General features: G+C 25.0%; 1 protein-coding gene across 11 annotated transcripts in view; it reads right to left on the bottom strand.

Moving 5' to 3' along the window:
• LOC122505580 (Down syndrome cell adhesion molecule-like protein Dscam2) overlaps positions 1-18,759 on the bottom strand; it is a 359,000-nt gene that overhangs the window by 24,171 nt on the left and 316,070 nt on the right. For 5 of the 11 annotated variants that reach the window (XR_006301928.1, XM_043617301.1, XM_043617303.1 and 2 more), the window contains 5 exons: positions 16,000-16,144; positions 12,899-13,050; positions 9,319-9,591; positions 8,776-9,060; positions 776-1,075 (listed from right to left, as the gene is read on the bottom strand). Coding sequence is in view for 10 of the 11 variants with exons in the window: in XM_043617301.1 (XP_043473236.1) it covers positions 776-1,075; positions 8,776-9,060; positions 9,319-9,591; positions 12,899-13,050; positions 16,000-16,144 (1,155 nt within the window). In the remaining variant the exon portion in view is untranslated. Of the gene's footprint in view, positions 1-767; positions 1,076-8,775; positions 9,061-9,318; positions 9,592-12,898; positions 13,051-15,999; positions 16,145-18,759 lie in introns of those variants that run through there. The other 6 variants (XM_043617304.1, XM_043617306.1, XM_043617305.1 and 3 more) reach the window with 4 other exon arrangements.

Here is an 18,759-nt window from a genome sequence, read left to right as displayed (position 1 = left end):
TTGATTTAGTAAATTTTGTTATGAAATTGTAAATTATGTTTGTATTCAAACTGAGAAAAAAATATAAAATTCAAAAATTTATAGGAAAATCGACAAAAAATTCACAAATTCAAAAACAAACAGTAAGTCACTAATTAATTGGAACATTTTTACGAAAACAAATTTAGAGAGTAGGATTTATTTCAATAAAATAAATAAGTAAAAGATTCTTCTCACTAAAAATAAAGAGCATTCCATCGACGAAATTCGCACCAGTCCGTAAATATATGAATAGTGACGTGTTTACATTCGCGGAGCCCAAATACCTTCTATATTAGCTATATTGCTGATTAAAAACCAAAGGAAAAAAGAAAAAAGTGAAAAAAGAAAAAACAGTGTACTCTAAAATAAAGTAGATACGATATCATCGGCTATTGCTGAAGCTGGCAACTGTCATTAATAGGAGAAGAAACAGGGTGACATACAGCGACGAAAATAAAGAAACAAATTATTGCTAGTTCATAACCACAGCATTGCTAAATATTATGTATATATAAATGTGTGTTTTGTGCGTTAATCAGCAAAATTCACCAATGGAATATCAGTCAAAAAAAAAATACCAACGTTGAAGAGGATCTAGGATTTCCGATGACAAAATACAAGGAAGAAAACTATAGGAAATTTTTTTCTGGATTTTTGGGCGAAAAAAAAAATTGATGACAATGATGATGATTATAGACAAAAAATGATTGTTTGGAGCAGGGAAAAAAATGGGTTTTGGCGATCAACTAGTTACCTTTTACCTGGAGCTTGGCCGTGTACCTGACCTCGGCGGCGGGGTTCGCGGCGACGCATGTATAATCACCGGAGTGCTCGGCCGCAAGATTGGAAATACTCAGAAGACTCGAATAAGGATCCAATTGGGAAATATTAGCGACGGAGGCCAATTTCGGTGGCAGGGGAAAGGGACTTTGGCCGTCTTTTAGCCAGGAAATGGTTAAGGGCGGATCACCCGCCGCGACCCCGCACACCGTCCGCGTCCGCATCCCCTCGGAAAGTCCCTCTTGGAAGGTAAATGGCTCAATTATAGGGGGTACTGGAAAAGGTCAAGAGAGAAGAGAGAACCATACGTGAGAGCGAGAAAAAGATGGCACCAAAACGTTTAAAGAACCAGGTTTATATATATAAAGTAATATACAAATATATATATATATATATATATATATATATAGTATACAAATATATAATTATATTCATAGCTAGTATATATAATTATAGAATATATAAACATATGATTTGTAAACATTATATAATAATGTATATTATATAATATAACATTATATAATATATAATTATATATTATGAAAATATATGATATATAAATATATATTATGTAAATATATAATAAGTAAATGTATAATATATAAACATATAATATGTAAACATAATATATAATATACAAGTATATATTATAGATATATATACATGCAAGAATATTATATGAATATATATCATAATTTAAAGTGACACGCTCTCAAGAAAGGGACCTCAGTAGTTGAAAATTATAGGTTATGTTTTTATAATTCATTTAACTTATACTTATAAATTACTCTTAATTTCTATTCCTTTTTTAAAAGTTAATGTGGAAGATATACTACTTTCTATTAAAACGAAAAGAATATGGGTCAGACAAATTCCAAAGTTGACAAATTAAGTAGTGATACTAATTTTGGTCAGACAAACTTACAATTTATCAGATAAAGTAGTAAAGACTAGTTATAGTCAGACGGAAATTTATAAATTGATTCCCTTTTTATTCAAATTAAGTAGTAAAGACAATTATTGCTCAGTCAAATAAAAACGTTGTCAACGCAAGTAGTAAAATCTAGGTATAGTCAGACAGGGTGTTTATTAATGTTGTCATTTATGTAGAAATGTTAAAAAGAAGTCTTTTCCAGTAGTCGTTATCAGTAGTAAAGCCAAATTTTAGTCAATCAAAAATTGAAAATGGTTGATTTGAGTAGTAACGGACAGTTTTAGTCAGACAAAAATTTACAAATTAATAGGAAACAATAACAATCAAACAGTTAGTAGATTTTAAAGTTGTCAATTCGAATTTAAGTGGTTCGCTAGTATTTTAAACATGTAAATGAGTAGTAAACTTAAGTTTTGATCAGAAAAATTTTAAATTTGTTAAAATAAGTAGTATAGACTACTTTCAGTCAGACAGTAGTAAAGACACATTTACAGCAATTTAGGAAATTAAGTCTTAGTGAAAAGAATTTTTTATCAGACAAATTTCAAGTATATCAGAGTTAGTATAGTGAAGACATAGGTTTTGTCAGTCGAATTACAAATTTGCCAAATTAAGTAGTAAAAAAAAGTTTTAGTCAGGCAAAAGTAAGAAAGTTTAAGAAAGTTTGGTAAATTTGCAAATCGACTATATATTATTCAAATAAACAAACAGAAAGAACATTTTTAAATCACTTTAAGTTTTTAAGTTTTAAAAGTTAATTAGTAGTTTTTAGTCACAAAAATTTCAAATTTGTCAAATTAAGTAGTAAACACACATTTTGGTCAGACTAATAACTAATTTTGTCAAATTAAAAATAAAAACTACTTTCGGCATAAATGGTGAATTTTATCAAGACAAAAATTCAAAACGTTAAAATAAAGTAGTAACGAACTGTTTGAGTCAGACAAAGTTGACAAATTAATTGTAAAATATTATAATTAAACAAATTAAGTTCGTTAATTCTAGTTTTACAAGTTTGTTAGTATTTTAAACATGTAAGTAAGTATTAGCACTAGATTTTGGTCAGTTAAATTCCAAAATTGTCGAATTAAGTAGTACAGACTTCTTTTACTCAGACAGGATTGTCATAAATGTGTCATTTAATTGCTAAAGTTCAATTTTTGGCAGTAGAATGTAAAATTCAGTAGTAAAGTCTATAATTAGTCAGACAATTCCCAAATTTGTCAAATTAAGTAGTAAAGAAAGGTCTCGGTCAGACACATAACAAACTTTGTTAAAGTAAATACTAAAATCTAATTATAGTTAGTCAGGATGTGTGCTAATGTTGTTATTTCAATAGAAATGTTAAAAATTCGTTTTTGTTAATAAAATCAGTAGTAAAGACCAATTTCAGTCCGACAATTGTTGAAAACTGTTAATTTAAATAGTAACAGACAGTTTAAAGCAGACAACAATTTAAAATGCATCTAATTTATGAAATTAAGTAGCTAAAATTAAGTAGTAAAGACAAATTTTAGTCAGACAAATTTAATATTTGTAAATTTGAGTAATAAAGACAGGTTCAGGACAGACAAACTAATTTGTCAAATTAAATAGTAACGACAGGTTTTGGTCGGACTAATAACAAATTTGTCAAATTAAGGTATAAAAACTACTTTCAGTAGTAAAGGCAAATTTTAGTGAATCATAAATTAAAAATGATCAATTTAAGTAGTAACAGACAGTTTTCGTCAGACGATTATGCAAATTATTTATTAACTATTACAATTAAACAAAACCAGACGGATCAACATTTGTCAGGTTAAGTAGTAAAGACTACCTTTAGTCAGCCATGAATGTCATAAATGCGAGATTTTAAGTGTAAGTGTAGAAAGTACAAAAACAGTAGTAAAGACAGATTTTAGTCAGGCGAGAAATGAAATAAATAAATAATAGTTTTACAGTTACAGAAAAATTTACAAATTAATGCATTTAAGTAGAAACTGCAAGTTATAGTCAGACGGACGAATTTAAATTTTTCAATTTTTTTTACACTTTTCCTAAGAATATTAAATTGAGACAAAAAACGAATCAAAAATATTGCGAAGCAACGTTTTCATTCGTTTATTGTCTCAAATTAATATTCTTAGAAAAACTGTGTTGTGACCAAAAATCATCAATGAAAATCGATTTAAAAATTAAAAAGTAAAATAGAAATTTAAGAAATTCGTAAAGAATCTCTAATCAATGAGATTGAAAAGTTATATGAATATAACCTATAATTTTTTTTTATTTTTTGGAGGTTCCTATCCTTAGGGCGCGTTTCAAACATATATTTATATATTTATATACAAAAAAAATATATATATATATATGTATAATGTAACACATTAGTAACAGTAGTAGTAATAGTAGTAGTAATAGTAATAGTTATATAGTATAGTAGTAGCGGTAGTAGTACGTTCATGTATATTTATATATGAATACAATAAATGTGGATGTAAATATTTTAAATATATATAATATGTACATTAGAGGCAGTAACGTAGCAATGTAGAGGAGAGAGAGGGTGGCCCCAACCTCGAACAAAAGCCCTGCCGCCTTTTTTTATAAATATATAAATTTCCATTCATTCAATTAAATTCAATCACTCAAGGTCAAGCGGTCTTGATATTTTAGAACGTCTCCATTGTCCTTTCATTTTTTTATTTCACTTTTTTCGAAATTTAAATTAAAAGATCAAAATTTGTACTGAATTTATTTAATATTTATTTATAAGTATTTATATTTATTTAGTATTCAATTTTTTTAGTTTATTTAACGATTTTTCGATTAAAAATTTAATTATTTTTTGAATTAAAATTTATTTATTATTTTTTAACGAACATTGAGCGTTATTTTCGAAAATGAATTGAAATTTAATAGACAGAGAGGACAATACTAACGTTTCCGGCTCATTAGCTCTAAAAAGATCAAGATGGGTTGAATCATGCAAGAAATCAAGTCACGTGATTTTTTACTTGTAAAAATTACACCAGTTTTTTTTTTTTAAAGTATCAAATTGATACTAAAGTGCGGATCAAATTTATTTGCTAAAAATTTGGATTTTTTTGAAATTTTTCATTTGATCCAAATTTTTGGTATCAAATTGTTCCAAATTTGATACTATTACGTTAATAGTGCCAGTAAAATATAGTTTTTTTATTAGTTATAATTTTTTAGTTTTTACTAATAGAAAATTTTGATTTAATTTTGATTTCAAGAATAACGTGACTGTATTTTCTTATAAAATTGTATACATATACAAGTGCGTTTGTATATATACACAAAAGAGGCCAGCGTTACATGGAAGTAAAAATTTATTAATTTTTTTTTTGATTTCCAAAAGAAAAATTCAAAAAAGCAGAATGAAATTTTTTTTACCCGAAATATAAAAATTTACCATAAAAAAATGAACAGAAATTTTTTTTTTATTAATATTTTTTAATGAAAATAAAAAATTTTTTTTTAAATAAATACATTTTGTAGCTGTACATGAGAAAAAACAAATTTTAATTTTAAAGAATCCGCAAATTTTTGTCGGGAACGAAAGAACTATATTATTCGAATTTTCGTATTAAAAACAAACATGCGTTCAACTAAACAATCGAATAGAGAAAAAATGGTTTATATAATGTATAAAGATATTATAAAGACATTCAATATATAATTTCGGATATATTGAAAAATTGAATAACGAGAAATAAATTGTCGGTGTAATTTGACAAAAGATGCAAAGACTTATGTACACATTGTCTAAGTTCTATAGAAGCATTATCAGGCTCAAAATTGCTTTCCCATATTAATTCACAGATAATCAATTATCAGGCAAACTAAAGAATCTTAACATGCAAAAGGGTTATATAATTTCCTTCCATGTAACGCTTAAAAAGAGCCAATTTTTTTTTAAGGGAACATTCGAGTTGATATTTCGGAGAAAAAGAAATATATCGAAAAAATCATTTTTCTCGGTTTTTTTTCATTATTTTACTCTAAATTTTTCAATTCGTATTCATATAACAAGGTTTTAATATTAATGAAACTTTGTCTCGTTTGCATTTTTTTTCGAAATAAAAAAATATCTTTGAGATGAATTGACCTCTGGACGTGCTTTTTTTAGTGAGTCGAGCACCTCAACTTAAGTAGTAAAACAAAGTTTTGGTCATACAAATTTAAAATTTGTTAAATTAAGTGTAGAGACTAGTAGTCAGGCATAACTGTTAGAAAGCTGTTTATTTAAATAGAAGTGTTAAAAATACCTTTTTGACAGTCAAATCAGTAGTAAAGAAAGATTTTAATCAGAAAAAATTGAAAAAAAATTGATTTACGTATTAACGGACAGGTCTAGTTAAATAAAACTGTTTATAATTATTAAATAAAGAATCAGAAGTAGAAAAGAGCATATTAAATATTTACTTCAACAGTAAAATTAATTTTTCGTCAGACAAATTTATAATTTATCAAATTAAGTAGTATAAATTATTTTTGGTAAGACAGAACTCTTATTCTTCGCAAGAATTTAATTATTTTCGAAACAATCTTAATAAAATTTCTCGAAAAGATTCAATTATTTTAAAAAATTGTAAAAATATTATTTTATAGAATTAAATTATTGTCAAAAGTTTTGAGAAAATATTTTATAGCAATTAAATTATTTTCATAAATAATAAATATCTTTCCATGAATTCAATTATTTTTAGTACAATTTTTAAAAAAATTTGTCGAATGAATTTATTTATTTGAAAAATTGTAATAAAATTCTGTAAAGAACTCGATTATTTCCAAGAAATTTTAATTTAACATTTAATAATAAAAATTTTATTTACAATTCTAAGAAAATTGTTCAAAAGAATTTAATTTTTTTTTATCAATAATTTTAATAAAATTATTTATTACAATTATTACCAAATCCAATTATATTAAAAGAGAAAATCTTTCTAAATAATTCAATTACATATTTTAATAACATTCTGAGAAGAATTTTATTATTTTCTAAAAATTTTAATAAAATTCATTAATCAAATATTTATTTACAATTATTAAGAAAAACACGAATATTTAAAAAAATTGAAAGGAATTCTTCATTAAATTTAATTACTTTCAATATTTTCCATTAAAATTATTAATGAAACATCATGATTCTCAAAAAAATTCATAGAAATTCTTAAAAACAATTCAATTATTATCATAAAGAATAACAATTTTGTCGAGAAATCATTTCTTTTTAATAAATTTTTAAAATTTTAATTTCCTTAAAAATATTCAATTATTTTTTTCCAAGTTTTAAAAAAATTCTTTCAAGGAATTCAATTAGTTTTAAATTATTCTATAAAATTTATTGCAAGAATTCAATTATTTTTAGAAATTATGATTAAATTCTTTATGAACATTGAAATATTTTCAATAAATAATTTTAGTTAAATTTCTCGAAGAAATTCAATTGTTTTCGAAAATTTTAATTAAATTGTTAGCATGATTTTAATTATTTTTATAATTTATAATAGCTTTTGCCGGAATTTAATTATTTTAAACAATATTTATAAAATTCTTTACACAGATTTTATTATTTTTAAAAATTGTATTAAATACTTCGATAAAATTTAATTCTTTTCCTAAATAATCAAATTCTTTGCAGAAATTCAATGATTTAAAAAAATTTTGGTAAAATTCTTAATAAGAATTCATTTATTTTTAATATAATTTTAATTAAATTCTTAGCAAGGTTTAAATTATTTTCATAATTAACAACATTTTTAAAATTATTTTATTTAAATTTTCTCTTTATTTAATATAATCTCATCTCTTTATTTTTCTTTTTTTTTTTTTTATTTTCTTTTTATTTAAAAATAAACTTATTTTTAGTTACTAATTAGATTTTTTGCAAGAATTTTTTTTGTTGTTGAAAATTTCAATAAAATTCTTTATAAAAAAAAAATTTAATTAAATAATTCTATAAAATTCAATACTTTTTCTAAATAATCAAATTCTTTGCAGAAATTCAATTATTTAAACAAATTTTGATAAAATTCTTTATAAGAAATTGAGAATTCACTTATTTTTAATAGAATTTAAAAAAAATTCTTACTAAAATTTCAATTATTTTCTTATTTAATAACATTTCTTGAAAGAATTGAATTAGTTAAAAAAAAATTTTAACAAAATTTCTCGAAAGAATTTGATTAATTAAAAGAAAATGTTAATTATAACATTATTCGGAGAATTTCAATGATTTTCAAAAATTTTGAAAAAACTTTATAAGAATTTAAATATTTTTAATATTATTTTTTAAAAAATTTTCTCCTTAAAAATTAACTTATTTTTAGTTAGTAATTAAATTTGTCCCAAGAAATTTAAATATTTTGAATTTGGAAAAATTTCTTTATAAGATTTCAATTATTTCCGATTGAAAATTATAAAATAAATACCTAATATTTAAAAGAATATTTTTTTTAATTAAAAACAATTTGGTTTAATTAATTTTTCGTATTATTTAATCTTCAAAGCATTAAATTAGAGTTTCATTAATTTTAAAATTTAGAATCAAAACATTAAAAGGAAAAATTGTTAAAAATATTAGGAAACAAAAAGCAAACGTAGACAACTAACTTTCAAATTACGAACAGATTACCCGAATACAACGATTATTATTAACAAATAGATTATTATTATTATTATTATTATTATTATTATTATTATTATTATTATTATTATTATTATTATTATTATTATTATTATTATTATTATTATTATTATTATTATTATTATTATTATCTATAATATTTTTAGAGAATCTCTTTTTTACTTCATTGTTTGTATCGAAAAGTGATTTTTTCGACTGCGTTCGACTCGAATGCTCTCTTAATGTTGATTATAATAAATATATATATATAAGAAGTATAAGATTCGAAAGAGATAATATATATGCGTTTGAAAAGGCATTTTCACTTGGCAACAATATATAATAATAATAATTGGCGGCGAGGGTGTCGGGCTTTAATTTTCGGGGCCTAAAGGAGGATTACCATGAACCACAAGCCGCTGCGTGTGCGATACCTCAGCGGCCATATTACGTGCCACACACGAGTAGTTGCCATTGTGATCTGGAGATAAACTTTCAATCATCAGTATGCTACTGAACTGCTCCATATTGGTGATGGTGACACGTTCCGATGGTCCCATTGAGCGGCCATCTTTTAGCCACGATATCGACAGTGGAAGATCGCCCCTTGTCACTGAGCACGTTAATGTTGTTCGTTCGCCCAAATGAAGATCACGATCTGCCGTGAATGGGCTAATTTTAGGAGGAACTGAAATTTAAGAACAAGAACACCTTGTGAGCACATTATGAGCATAATGTCCGAATTTGGCTACGTCTCCGAATGTGATTTTTCACCAGGGGGATTTATTTTCTATCTCTTGAATGTTGATTTCTATCTCTTTCGAGTTGATTTTCTGAAAATAAGATCTTCGAATTCTGGAAAATCTGCTCTGGAGACCAATTTTTTTGGGGGAGGGGGGGAAATCTGAAAATAAATGAGACTTTGGAAATGAAAGAGAGATCTTACCGATTACGGCGACTTCACCGGTTCTTCTCGCGCTGTGTCCTTGTTTATTTCGGGCCCAACAGGTGTAGGAACCGGTGTCGATTTCCTTGTGGACGCTGGAAATTGTTAGGGTTCCATCCTGAAGGACCTTGTGACGTAGGTCGTCCGGCAGTTCACGTCCGGCTCGTTCCCATTTTATTTCTTCGATCGGATAGCCAGCGACTGGACACTTTAGACGGAGGGTTTCACCCGCCACGGCTGTTACTTTCGGAATGAGGCGAATGTAGGGAAGACCTACGGAAAATTAACAAAAAAAAAAACATTTGTTTAACATGTCTGTTTGTAAAAGTTTGTTTTTTCTACTCAACGTTATCGTCATTTCAAGAATTTAAACATTATAAGTAGTAAAGCCAGGTTTTGATCAGACAACATACAAATTTATGTCAAATTAAGTAGTAAAGACATGTTTTGGTCAGACAGATCAGTTATAAAGGTGTCATTTTAAGTAAAAGTGTTAAAAATACGTTTTTTTTAGTCAAATCAGTAGTAAAGGTCAACTTCGGTCAGACAGAAATTAAAAACCGTTTATTTTAGTAGAAAAAAATTTTTTTTTTAGTAGTAATTAAGTAGTAAAGACAAATTCTAGTCAGCCAAGTTTGAAATTTGTGAAATTAAGCAGTAAAGACAGGTCTTCGTCAGACTAATTACGAATTCGTCAATAGTAATAAAAACTACTGTCAGTAGTAACGAAAAATTTTATCCAGACAAAAATTAAAAACCTTGATTTAAATATAGTAACGTATAGTTATAGCTAGTCGGAAATTTACAAACTGATTGATAATTATAAAATGTGAACAATAAAAAAAGAACTGTAAACACTAGAAAATCAAAAGTTTCAAAAAATCCATTTTGAAAAGTTTATTACACGAAAAGAATAATATATTAAATTTTGTAAAAATATTTGACAATTTTGGGGGAAAAGTTCAACAAACCGAAATTTTGATATAAAAAATACTACCGTGTAACAAATGATATGAAATTTAGTAAAATTAGATTAAAATTTAATTGAAATTCTTGATATTTGATATAATTATAATAAATTTTACAGAATTTTTTTAAAGTTTAGTATTTTTTTTTATAAAAAATTTCGCTTCGTCGCATTTTTCCTCCAAATTGTAAAATACTTTTACAAAATTTAAAATATATTTTTTCTACTTGTATTTTAAACATTTTTTCATAAGTAGTAAAACAAATTTTCGGTCAGACAAATTTGAAATTTGTCAAATTGAGTAATAAAGACAGGTTAATGTCAGAAAATTGCCACATTTGTCAAATTAAGTAGTAAATACAGGTTATGATCAGACCAATGACAAATTTAATTAAATCAAGTTATAAAAACTACTGTCAGTAGTAAAGGCAAATTTTAGTCAGACGAAAAATGAAAACCGTGGATTTAAGTCGTAAAGGACGGTGATAGTAAAAAAGAATAGTTTATAATTTTTAAATAAGGCATTAAAAGTGTAAAAGCCTATATGTTAACTTTTGAAATTAGCAGTAAATTTAAGTTTTGGTCAAACTAATGTAAAATTTGACAAATTAAATAGTAAAAGTAGTTTTTGGCAGGAAGAACTATTATAAAGGTGTCATTTTCAGTGAAAGTGTTAAAAATACGTTTTTTATAGTCAAATCAGTAGTTAAAGATCAACTTCGGTCAGACCACAGAAATTAAAAGCCGTTTATTTTTAGTAGACGATTTTTTTTCTAGTAGTAGGTAATTAAGTAGTAAAGGCAAATTTTAGTCGGACATGTTTTAAATTTGTCAAATTAAGTAGTAAATAAAGATTTTCGTCAGACTAATAACAAATTTGTCAAATTAAGTAATAAAAACACGGTAAATCGTTAGGTATTAAAATAACACCAAAAAGGATTAAAATAATTCAATTTAGTGTTATTTTAATCCATTTTGGTGTTATTTTAACACCTAACGATTTACCGTGAACTACTGTGTCAGTAGTAACGGCAAATTTTTGCCAGGCCAAAATTGAAACCTTTGATTAAAGTAGTAAAGTAAGTGAGAGCCAGACAGAAATTTACAAATTGATTAATAATTACAAAATGTATTCAAATTATCAGTAAAATAAAATTTTAGTCAGACTAATTTTAAATTTGACAAATTAAGTAGTTTAAAATAGTCTTTGTCAGGCAGATTTGTTCCAGTGCGGTGACACTATTAGTAGAAGTGTTAAAAATACCTTTTTGACAGTCAAATCAGTAGTAAAAATCGACTTTAGTCAGACAAAAATTGAAAAGCATTTATTTGAATGAAAGCAGACAATTTCAAGCAGAGAGAAATTTAAACACTTTGGTTAGAAAAATTTCAAGTATACATATGAATCCCAAATTTGTTAAATTAAGTTGTAAATACAGGTTTTGGTATTTTAAATTAAGTAGTAAAGACAGGTTTTGCTAAGTCAAATAAAAGGTTTTGTCAAAGTAAGTAGTAAAGTCTAGATATAGTCAGACATAATGTTAAAGAAGTTTGATAATATTTTAAACATGTACATAAGTAGTAAAACTAAGTTTTGGTCAGACAAATTCCAAATTTGTCAAATTAAGTAGTATAGGCTAGTTTTAGTCAGGCAAACTTGTAATTCGTTTCTATTTTTTTAAACAAATATTAAAATGTTTGTTAAAATACAATTAATCTTTACTATTAATATTAATTTAAATGTTTCAAACGCGCACAATGTCACAAAATTTTTCATGTCTGACCTAAATTTTATCTCTTCTACTGATTTCACTGTTTAAAATGTACTTTCGTCGATTTAAATACTTTAATATATTTTTAACACTTCTGTCTGACTACAAGTTAAAATTTTGTCTGACTACAATTTGTTTCTACTGCTGAAAATTCATTTTTTCCCTAAATTTGAAGTTTATCGACAAAAATAAAAAAAAATGTAACAGTTTTTGCGTACTATTTTTTGTTAAATAAAATAAAAAAATCATTTTTTGTTTAGAGGTATAAATTATTTTACGTTTAGGAAAAATAAATAATTTTCTATTTAGCGCAATAATAATAAATAATTTTCTGTGTAGTAAAATAATATAATATAATGTTTTGTTTAGAAAAATAAATAATTTTTTGTTTATTAAAGAACAATTTTAACCTCTATATAGTCGTAGATTGAAAAATAGAGACTCGCGAGTCTCATGAGAGCTTAAATGGATGGAAAATGAAAAAGTTTTATAACGATATTGTAGGAAACGCAAACGCCTTGTATAGTTTACTATTAAAAAAAAAGCGAATTTCCCACTATAAAAAGCAAAGTTAATGGGTCGTATTCTTAAACAGAAAAAAATTGATGGAAAAAATTTAAAGTCAATCCAAGTAAAGGATGATAAAACAATATTGAAGCACTAGAGGGAAAATGAAAATACTTAAAGCACCTGAGTCTCGTGTTTTAAAATATAAGGGAGAAAATAAAAAGATTGAAATATTCTTTTTATTATAAGGAAGAGAATTATTTTTAATTAAGAATTTCTAAACATTTATATATATATATAGGTATATATATATAGTAATTGTATAAATATTTACCGTAGACATTGAGTCGTGCAGAATGCGTCACTTTACCCGCTCGATTTTCAGCTGTGCATGAATATTCACCACCATCTTCCACCATAACGTGACTGATATTGACATGAGAAATGACATCACCATGAACTGTGACGTACTGACCTATAACAAATCTATAAACCAAAATTGTTTATCGTCACAATTAACAATAACGTTTAATTTACAATTACAGGCTGAAAAAATTGTAATCCATTCAAATAAATAGTTTATTGTCTGTGATGAAATAAATATTTATTTTTATCAAATAATTGTTATCTTAATTAAATCATATTTGCTTAAAATACTGAAATTATTGTTTCAAATCCAATCTTTTTATTTAAATGCAGATTATTTGATTCTAGTATAGAAATTTGATTGGTGGACAATTTTCCCAAAATCTGTTTCCCAAAAAAAAAACTTTTCCCAAAACAGTTTATCCCAAAATATTTTTTCCCCAATGCTGTATTTTCACAAAAAATAATTTTTCCAAAAAATTTCTCCAATGTTATATTTTTTCCAAAATTTATATTTAAATTGCCAAATTAGTAGTAAATAATCACATTCGAACGTAATGTCCAAGTGATTGTTAATACAAACAAGTTTGAAAAAATAATAGTTTCAGTAAATTCTAGTTTGAAATTTTTTTTAAATAAATTCTAGTTCAAACGGATTGGTGGACAATGTTGGATTATTTTTTTTTGTGAAATAAAATATTGGGAAAAATGATTTGCTTGGAAAAATTTTTTTTTGGGAAATATTTATTTATTTTCTTTACAGGGAATTAAAATTTTTTAATATTTTCCTTGCAAAATCTTATGGAATTTAATTAAAATTATTAGAACTGCAATCCTTGAAATATTTTCTAAAATTTCAGAAATTCTTTTTGAAATCAATTCTTATTGTAGAATTCAACGATAATTGAATTATTTAAATCTAAAAATTGGTGTAAAATTCAATTATTTTACAAATTTTTAGTTACAATTCTTAAAAAAAGTACAATTCATATTTAAAAATAATACTTTAAAGGGCGAAAATAAAATTCTTTAAACTACAGAATTCATTTTAATGAAATTTAAAAAAATTTTCTATTCTTCCAATTTTTCAATATTTAAAAATTATTTTTTATAAATTCAATTATATATTCACAAAAAATTTTAATTATGATTTTTTAAAAATCTCATTTTTTCCTAATTTCTAAATTAAATTTTTTCAAATTTCATTAATTTTTGTTTAATAAATATTTAAATACTTATTTGTTCTCAAAGAATTAAAATTTAAAAATAATTTCTTATCAAAATCTTAAGGAATTTAATTAAAAATAATAAATCTGGTAATTCTTGAAATATTTTCGAAAATTTGAACTGAAATTCTTTTTCAAATCAGTTGATATCAAATGAATTTTTTTTAATTCCAAGTTTTTCTTTTTTTCTTTTTTTTTTAAAGAAATATCAAAATAGTCGCGAAGCAACGTTTTGATACATTTTTTTGTCTCAATTTGATATCCTTAAAAAAATTGTGTTTGAGAAAGAAAATTCATAGAATATTTAATATTTTAAATATTTCGATTATCATTATATAATAATTTTTTTTATAATAAAAAAAGAGGATTTTTAAGTAACATTTTTTTTATGCAATAAGATCTGGAATAAAAGACGAATTTAAATGTGCTGCCGTATTTTTTGTCTGCCCGTCACATTAATCCCGCCGGTGAGAGTAATCCACAACTGTCAGGGAATTCTTCAAGAAATAAATGTGAGTTTAATTAATTAAAATTTGCGATGCACATAAAAGATGGAGCGTTAATTTCCCCACTTGTTAAATTGAGTAACGTTAACAGTAACGGTTGCAATTACCGCTTGAAAATTACGTGATATTGCAGAGGGCAAAGTTTCAAGAATGGTTATACGACCCCGAAACTCCTTCAGGAAACTCTTGTAAGGTACTTTCGCGTCAATGAAGGGCCACGTGATCTGGGGCTTAAGAGTGCGAAATTGCATCACAAGCACATAGATAATATTTCATAAAAAAAAATAAATTATTTTTGCAAATTTCTAAGAGTTTATAAATTTTATTCTCTATACTCTGATAAATAAAAACTGTAATCTCCGACTATAAAATGTTTTAATCACTTATTTTAACACTTTTAAACATTTTGTCTGACTAAAATTTGTTTATACTACTCATTTAAATCCTTCAAACGCGTACTAACTTTGAAAAATTAAATTAAATGTTCTGTCTGACTAAATCTATTTTTACTACTTGACTGTTTTTCTAAGGATAACAAATTGAGACAAAAAATGAATCAAAACGTTGATTCGCAACATTTTTGATTCATTTTTTGTCTCAATTTGATATCCTTAGAAAAACTGTGTTATTTTAATAGATAACTTAATTTTTTCTGCAAAATTTACTAATTTTCTTCATAAACTACTAAGAAGAAAAGTAGATAGTAAAAAAAATCTAAAATATATTTAAATAAAACTTCTTTTAAGTAAACAAAATCTTTAAATTTTTATCTATTTGGACAACTGGACTCAATTTCTCCTCGTCAAATACATTCAAAAAGAAACCAATTTACAGTTAATCCATCTTTTGAACAAATATATAAAAAGACGAAAAATTATAGAATCCATTAGAGAATATACGAAATTTATTCCACAATATGTTACCAGTTTCATACGGAGCTAAATATTTTTATTCCCAACCCCCTCCATTTTTTTTCTCACTCATCGAAATTGAAATTGGAAAATGAAATTGCAACGCGCCTCCAACGGCAGCCAGATGCTACCAAAGAATACTGTCGACGGAAATTACGTTTTAATTATAAATTGTGGCTACCGAGAAATTCCAGATCTCGTTTTTATGTCGCTCGTATTTTTTTCCTCGAGTTTGGAAAGAATAATCGGAAATTCTCTTGGGTATATACTATATAGTATATATATATTCTTGGGAGTATATTTCTTTTTTTTTTCTCTTCAATTTTTCCTCTCACTCTCTTTCTCTCTATATATACACACTTTATTTGAGAAAGAGGGACTTTACTTCTAAGATAAGACTCGAAAAAGGAGAGATCGACGAATTACCTTCCATTGGTGGGTAGAGGGAAACCATCCAAAGCCCAGGAAACTTGGGGGGTGGGATTCCCTGCGGCTGAACACTTCAACGACACTGCTGGTCCAGGCTGTAATGTCTGCTCTATAAATGAGTAGAGAAGAACTGGTGGTGCGTCTGAAAAGTAAGTTTAAAGAGCAATTTTAATGCGATTTCTTTCTCTTTGCAAAAAAATTTTTTATTATTATTTATGATGATTCTCTTTCATTATTCTCATGAGTGGAATTTTTGTCTTTTCATTCGATAAATGTTTATTAAAAACTATATTATATTTACTTGTAATATATTACAAAGAAGAATATTTATTCCTTGTGTTTACCGAATTTCTCAATAAACCTTATATTTCATAATTAATTTTTAAAATTGCATCTAGCTAAAAATGCTACTTTGCTACTTAAATCAACTTCTCTCAATTTTTAATAATTAAAATTTGTTTTTGCTGCTAATTAATACTAGAAGTTAATTAATTATTACAATTCTAATACAGGCGAATTTTTAACATTTCTTTTGAAATGACAGCATTAGTAGAAATCCTGTCTGACTATACCTAGACTTTATCAGTTACATTACCAAAATTTAGTATTTGTCTGATCGAAAACTGTCTTTACAACTTAATTTGACAAAATTATAATTTCTCTAACTGATAACCTGTCATTATTATTTTGAAAAAATTTGGAATTTGTGTGACTAAAACTAGCCTTTACTACTTAATTTGATAAATTGGAAATTTGTCTGACTAAAACCAGTAGTAACTACTTAATTTGACAAATTTGGCATTTTTCTACTAAAACACAGTTTATCTTCATGCAATTAAATTGTTTAAATGTTTAAAATAATTCTCATTAAGTCGGACGCGGAAACCAGAAATTGTAAAATTGTAGTTTCAGTAGTAGAATCTATTATCAGTCAGACAAAAATAGTTAATAAAAAAAATTCAAGAAAAATTCTTACCTTCAGTGGTAAAATTAATTTTAAAGTCACACAAAAAAAGGTAAAAATTATGTCAGACAAAAACATAAAATACCTTGTGATTATAGATTCAGTAGTAAAATTTACTTTTAGTCAGTTTAGGTTACTAAAAGAATTTTAATTATAAATTCAGTAGTAAAACTTATTTTTACTTTTTAGTAAGACAGAAGTAATTAATAATTAAAATGTTTTATAAAATCCTAGTTTAAGTAGTAAAATTCATTTTAAGTCAGACAATGTAATCAGAAATTACTTCATTGTAGTTTCAGTAGTAAAATTCATTTTCAGTCAGACACAACTTGTTATTAATTACAATAATCAAAAAAATTATTAGTTTCAGTAGTAAAATTTATTTTAAAACAGACAAAAGTAGTAAATAAATGAACTATTTAATGAAAAATTCTATTTTCAGTAGTAAAACTCATTTTAGTCAGACAAAAGTAGTTAATAATTATAATAAATAAAAAAATTATTAGTTTCAGTAGCATAATTCATTTAAAACAGATAAAACGAGTTCATAATTACAATAATCAAAAAAATTATTAGTTTCAGTAGTAAAATTTATTTTAAAACAGACAAAAGTAGTTAATAAATGAACTATTTAATGAAAAATTTTAGTTTCAGTAGTAAAACTCATTTTCAGTCAGACAGAAGTAGTTAATAATTTTAATATTTTTAAAAATCCTAGTTTAAGTAGTAAAATTCATTTTAAGCCAGACAATGTAATCAGAAATTGTTTCATTGTAGTTTCAGTAGTAAAATTCATTTTCAGTCAGACAAAAATTGTTAATAATTACAATAATCAAAAAAATTATTAGTTTTAGTAGTAAAATTCATTTTAAAACAGACAAAAGTAGTAAATAAATGAACTATTTAATGAAAAATTCTAGTTTCAGTAGTAAAACTCATTTTCAGTCAGACAAAAGTAGTTAATAATTATAATATTTAAAAAAAATCCTATTTTCAGTAGAAAAATTTATATTAAGTCAGACAAGGAGATCAGAAATTGTTTCATTGTAGTTTCAGTAGTAAAACTCATTTTCAGTCAGACAAAACTTGTTATTAATTACAATAATCAAAAAAATTATTAGTTTCAGTAGTAAAATTCATTTTAAAACAGACAAAAGTAGTTATTCAATAAATGAACTATTTAATGAAAAATTCTAGTTTCAGTAGTAAAACTCATTTTCAGTCAGACAATAGTAGTTAATAATTATAATATTTAAAAAAATCCTATTTTCAGTAGAAAAATTTATATTAAGTCAGACAAGGAGATCAGAAATTGTTTCATTGTAGTTTCAGTAGTAAAACTCATTTTCAGCCAGACAAAACTTGTTATTAATTACAATAATCAAAAAAATTATTAGTTTCAGTAGTAAAGTTTATTTTAAAACAGACAAAAGTAGTTAATAAATTAACTATTAAATAAAAAATTCTAATTGTAGTAGTAAAACTTATTTTCAGTCAGACAAATACTATTACAAATTGTATAATTCTAGTTTCAGTAGTGAAAGGTACCGTCAGTCAGACAAAAGCTGTTAGAAAACAAAATAGATAAAAAAAGGTTTTCAGTTTTAGTAGTAAAATTGATCTTAAGTCAGCCAAAGCGATGGAAAATCTTTGAATTGTAGTTTCAATAGTGAAATTTTTTTTCTGTTAAATAAAAACAGTTCAAAATTGAATAATTGTAGTTTCAGTAGTAGAACTCATTCACAGTCAGAAAAAGCAGTTAAAAATTGAATATATAAAAGAATTCTTAGTTT

Source organism: Leptopilina heterotoma, unplaced genomic scaffold, assembly GCF_015476425.1.
Source record: "Leptopilina heterotoma isolate Lh14 unplaced genomic scaffold, ASM1547642v1 Lhet_36, whole genome shotgun sequence".
Taxonomy (NCBI): Eukaryota; Metazoa; Arthropoda; class Insecta; order Hymenoptera; family Figitidae; genus Leptopilina; species Leptopilina heterotoma.
Note: the sequence above shows the minus strand (reverse complement) of the source record. Positions and strands in the feature narration are given on the sequence as shown.